At 42.3% G+C, this 5,825-nt stretch overlaps 1 protein-coding gene across 1 annotated transcript; it reads left to right on the top strand.

Moving 5' to 3' along the window:
* Positions 1 to 610: 610 nt before the first annotated feature.
* On the top strand, positions 611 to 3,785 carry LOC116246396 (uncharacterized). The gene is made up of 3 exons (XM_031618258.2): positions 611 to 1,154; positions 1,649 to 1,780; positions 1,890 to 3,785. Exons 1-3 carry the CDS (start codon positions 687 to 689, stop codon positions 3,456 to 3,458), a joined length of 2,169 nt encoding a protein of 722 aa, XP_031474118.1. The 5' UTR covers positions 611 to 686; the 3' UTR covers positions 3,459 to 3,785.
* Positions 3,786 to 5,825: the final 2,040 nt, after the last annotated feature.

The raw sequence follows: 5,825 nt of genomic DNA, 5'->3' as shown, positions 1-5,825 counted from the left end.
TTCAAATCTTTGGACCAGTCCTAAATAATAAAGCAAAATTGTTGTTTGGACTTAAGTTTCTTCTCCTAATTTACAAATTAAAATGGATATGTTCACGGCATTTATTTTATGATTATCATGAGCATTATTGGTCATGATTTCTAAAATTTTGATTGGTGAGTTGGCGTAAATTGCACCATGCTAAATAGGTTTGCAATTGGACCGGTTTTTTTGTTCGGATTTCGACGGGCCTTGCCTTTTCAGGTTCGACCCATTTGAGTCCTTATATACATGAAAAGAACTTTTCCCTTGCATTTATTTATGTGGATGAACTGTATTTATTTATCAAAACCACCTTGAAAACATAAAAATACAGCGTTTCTGGGTTTTAGATTGAAGAGGGTTTCTCATAAATAAACATACAAAAAATATTCGTTACTTGGACCTTGCAGCAAAAGGCAAGGGTAATAGCGTCATTTGGGAAAGTGAAGATGATGCTTCCGACCGTTACAAAAAATACAAAAAAAAATAAATAGGGACAACTCTGGCCCTTTCAGTAATTATTATAGGGTAAGGGTATTTTAGTCATTTACTTCTCTCTGGCTCTTCACTTTCTCTTTCGTGGAGACGCCATACTGACAGTCATCGCTCTCTCTGCTGTGTGTGGGCGTTTTTTGTTCCATGGCGTCTCCGACTAGGTGGAGAGGATGAAATGCGAAGCTGCTAAGACGGTTCCGATGAAGACTACGGCGGCCGCTTCCGTCGGACCGGAGAATCTGCGTTCCATTTCGACGGCGAATCGCAGGCCCCAGCGCCGGCGGAGGAGCAGCATCGGCCGAATCCGGCTCAAGCGGGAGGGCGGTGGCGGTGCGGCATGTGGCACAGCACGTAGAGCCGGCAGTCCGGCGACACCGCTGCTGACGTGGAAGTTCGAGGGCGATGACGAAGATGGTGGCAGAGGAACCAAGGCGAAGAAGACGGAGAAGAAAAAGAAGCAGGCCCAGGAATCCGGCCAGGACAATGGCGGGGGAAGGAAGAAGGGGAAGGACGAGAAACCGGCAGGAATCATCTCGGCCAGGAGGCTCGCCGCCGGGTTGTGGCGTTTACAGCCTGCGGAGGCGTCCCTCTCCGGCAAGGCAACTCGCCGTACGCTCCACCGACCTGTGGGATCTGAGGTTTGCTTTCATCTATTTTACATATCGAGATCTGCTTACTTCTTTCGGCCTTGGTGTAAGGATGCCATTGTCGATGTTAGTCCGTGATAGGCTTTATTCTTAGTGTTAGCTCGGTCTCAACCCTTAATGCCTAGTGGAGTAGTGGTCCCTGCTCTCCTTTTAGGGTTTCTCCGTGGTTTTGAGATCGAATGGAGTAGGACAGCGATTCGATCTAGGCAAGTTTTTTTACTGGATGTTTGGGGTTTTCAGCGAGGGTGAAGACGATTTTTGCCATTCTTTTTGGATCGAAATTGATGTTAACCTGTTTTACTTCGGAAAATGTTAAAAATGTGGTTCTTGGTTTAGTATTTGTGGACGTTTTCCCGGATCATCCCAAAAACTTACCGATCCTTGATCTGTTAGATGTTGTTTTGATACTGAAGGGAATGAATCAGGAACTTGATCTTGTGTCTGATCTCCATTTTTGTCTCTGGATATGCTGCTCTTATGTTCAGGCTTTCTTTGGTCACTTGGGGAATTCGTTTCGTCATGAATTCATTGAATCAACATGCGGGTCAGAAGCAAGGGATCGCCAATCGCAGAGTCCAGTTGCGGTCTCACAAAGAATGAATAAATTTTGTCACAAGGTACATTTGCATGATTTAGCAAGCAAAAGTATTCTTCTATGTGTTTTATCATGTATGAGTTTCTGGTGGGTTTGGATGTTTCTACTTATTGTTTTGCATACCATGGCAGCTTGAATCGTCTGTTGCATTTCCGGATCCTGCAATGGAGAGAGCAACAAAGTGGGATAGGGGACGCCAGAGAACAAGTGATGACGTCTATAGATGCTACAGTCAGTTGAGCTTTATTGAAGATCAACGAGAGCCTTCTTCCTCAATAGTTGCAGTTCTTCAATCAGAGCTTGATTTGTGCAGGATGCATATTCGTGAGCTTGAGGCTGAACGTAGATCCTCAAAGAAAAAGGTTGATCATTTCTTGAGGAAGCTTGCAGAGGAAAGAGCGTCATGGAGGACCAGAGAGCATGAGAAGATAAGGTTGGTGATTGATGGGATGAAGGAGGACCTCAACAGGGAAAGGAAACACAGACAGCGGGCAGAGATCATGAACACAAAGTTGGTGAATGAGCTAGCAGAGGCCAAATTAACTTCAAAAAGATTCATGCAAGACTATGAAAAAGAGAGGAAGGCTAGGGAGCTCATGGAAGAGGTCTGCGATGAACTTGCGAAGGAGATTGCTGATGACAAGGCTGAAGTTGAAGCACTAAAAAGAGAGGCCATGAAAATCAGGGAAGAAGTTGAAGAAGAGCGGAAGATGCTGCAGATGGCAGAGGTATGGAGGGAAGAAAGGGTCCAAATGAAATTGGTTGATGCAAAACTGACACTTGAAGATAAGTATTCCCAGTTGATAAGAATTCAGACTGAACTGGAAGCAGTTCTAAAATCTGGAAGTACTGGAGACCCTAGGGAATTGAAAGCAGCAGAGATTCTCAGGAATGCAATAAGCTTGGTGAAGATTCAAGACATAAAGGAATTCTCATATCAGCCTCCTACATCAGAGGATGTTTTCTCTGCCTTCGAGGATTCTGGTGAAGCAAATGAGTATGAGAAGGAGATAGAAACATGCTTCGGTTTAGAACCTGATCTGGGCTGCTGCAGCCCAGCGAGCCGTAGCTCAAAGATTCACACTGTGAGTCCGGAGGTTCGTGGTTTAAATAGTCATCTGCAAAAATATGTTGTAGCAGTCAATCGGAATGGATCTATAGATGATGATGGAAGTGTGTGGGACTCGGGCAGTCAAGATGAGGAACAAGGTTCTAGCAATTCACCTGATGGCAGTGACCTGTTCATTAATGGGCACCACGAAGGGAGTAACTTCTCAGGAAGTGGAACAGAGTGGGAAGAGAATGCTGATAATATCTCTGCAACTGCGGAAGTTGAGGTAGATTATTCCGCATCAGGAATGCAAAGAAAAAGGAAGCCTTCAACGGTGTCCAGAATCTGGCGGTCATTACCCAATAATGGGGATTCATTTAAGGCAATTCCAGTTGAAGTGACAAAGGGAAGGATTTCTAACCGGCTTATGTCTCCAGATAGAATATCTGGTGATGGAGTTCATACTCCAGGAAGTGTGGATCTCTGGAGCTCACCTGATGCAAGCAATCCCCGTATAAGCGGAGGCACAAAAGGCTGTATTGAATGGCCTCGCAGTGCTCAGAGAAACAGCTTGAAGGCAAAACTTTTGGAAGCCAGAGTTGAGAGCCAGAAAATTCAGCTTCGGCAGGCCCTTAAGCAGAAAATCTGAATGTCAATCTTATGCAGTGTTTACAGAAAAGGCCTGGAAGATGTGAATTTTTTAGCTTACCGATCGTGCAAGAATAATAAAATTCACCTGTGGATTTTGCTATTCTTATACTAACCAGTGAAGGCAGATTTCAAGTAGTGATTCTAGCAGAGCATGTTAGCTAGTAAAGGAATCGCCCTCTTCCTGTCGTAGCTGTTACAGCAGCATAAACTGCCAATTGGTAGTAAGCTCTGTACAACCAGCATTTTGGGCTGTCCTCCCTATCTTCTTTATTGTACTACAGTAAATTGTTCATGCATCAGGTAACAAAGTGTTCATTTATCTTGATTCTCTTGCTCGCACTCCCGAAATTTGCTCGACTTGGTTCTTTTCTTGTTCCAGATGTACCCATCTTAATGTCCTTCAGTGAGGTGTCTGCCAAATCTAGTGTGTAACAAAAACAATGGCCACGCGATAGAAAATATAGAAATCCTTCACCGTGATATCCAATGATCTTCACATGACGAAAATTGCTTGATTTATGATTGTATAGGTTAAATCTCTCAAACTGTGACTGACTGAGAATACGAAGACCTTTCGAACAATCAGCAGTTTAAGAACTGCATCGCATTAACATGCTCGTTTTAAACAACTACTTCTTAGATCCTTCGTTTCTTTTTCTTGTTTTAGTGGAGTTGCGTCTCTCTCCTGTCTCTCTCTCTCTCTCTCTCTCTCTCTCTCGCGCGCGCGCGCGCGCGAGAGAGAGACCCATGTGTAGTAGTACAGTTTGTCAGGAGAGTGAGATGTCTTTTTAAGTTTTAAGGAAACTGAATGCCTCGAGTCCTCGACCAATGGCTACAACTACAAAGTTCAAATATTTATAGGTCCTATATTTTACAAAAGGTATTGAGACTTTATAATATGAAGATTATAATTAATTGTAGATGCAACCACATTGATCTCCTCATTCAACACATTGGAACTTGAAGACAAGTATCTGTCAGTTCATTATATTATAATTGACATTACATACTTTTTAAAGCTAGTCACATGCCGCTGGATAACTCAGGCTACAAAAGAAGAATCCTATAAAAGATACTCATCTGACCTCAAACAACCTTTTGTTTATTGACGTGGGCCTTTCTTTTATAAAATGTTGAATGGTGGCCCCTCAGCAGAGTTTTCACCGGCATCATGCTTTTTCAGAGGCTTTTGAGTTTATCCTGGGAGATGTCAGAATCATCGAAGCACTAGCAAACAAGTGCAGATCCAGTAACCTTTGGATATGGTGAATGCTGCAGAACTTTGAGTTTCTTAGTCTGAACCATCTCAATCGGGATCTCCCAGTTGAGTGTATTTTTCGTGTTATTATTATATTTTTCCAAAAATAATCCAAAAATTATATTCAAGTCATTTCATAAACAAAATTTTTCGAGCACTTTGGACGCCCATCGGTTTCGAAATTAGATATTCCATGTAAAGGAATATGGACAAGCTCAAATTGCCAAGGCACATGCTACAGGTCTAGGGCCATAGACGAATGATAGCTGCAATGATTTAATTCTCTCATAGTCGGTGAATATTTTAATGATGCGCATAACTTTGTGCATGTATTATCGAAGAAAATATAATATTGTGTATACACTAAACAATACAAAGCAACTTTTGCTTGACTAAGTGAGGGAAACCATGCATGGCTTTCAGTGTTGCTCTGTTGGCAAATTTGGGCCCTGAATGCATGTTGTGTGTGTGTGTGTGTGTCAGAGAGAGAGAGAGAGAGAGAGATCAATTCAAGTTACATTTACGGTATTAGTGGTGATAAAATTCAAAGGGATTCCTTAACAAATAAGGCCAGCATCAACTTCAAATCCCATGTCAAATGCATCTCACAGTAACATTGAGGCTCATAGTGTTGCCTGTCAATGGCATACTAGGCTGTCTAAAATATTGGCAACCTTTTATTGCAGAAACTGGTCAGAAGAGCCGGAAATGTGTATTCATACAGCACAAGTCACCGCAAACCTTTCTATGATTCGCAAGTAGATGAACTAGAAGAGTAAAATCCAGGCCAAATAAGCAGCAGGGCCCAGGTCTTGGTTCTTGCTTCAACTTCTTCCTAGAAAAGATAATTGTGGCTAGCTTAGTTGCAATTGAATTAAATGCAGAGCATCTTGTAATATTTCCTTTTCCTCACTAAGAAAGATAAGGAGTGTTATGTAAGGAAGATGAGAGATGTTATCCTTTCAAGATATAGCTAGCATGTGATTCATCTTTCCATTTTGCAGAATTGCTGCAAATTACAGATGTCCTGCTAGCATGTGCTCATGGTTTTCTTCTGATGATTCGAAAATCAATGGCTTTAAATATGTCCAACATTTTAGACTCGAA

This window comes from Nymphaea colorata, chromosome 1 (genome assembly GCF_008831285.2).
Source record: "Nymphaea colorata isolate Beijing-Zhang1983 chromosome 1, ASM883128v2, whole genome shotgun sequence".
Taxonomy (NCBI): domain Eukaryota; kingdom Viridiplantae; phylum Streptophyta; class Magnoliopsida; order Nymphaeales; family Nymphaeaceae; genus Nymphaea; species Nymphaea colorata.
The sequence above is the reverse complement of the archived record's forward strand: the minus strand, read 5'-3'. Positions and strand labels throughout refer to the sequence as shown.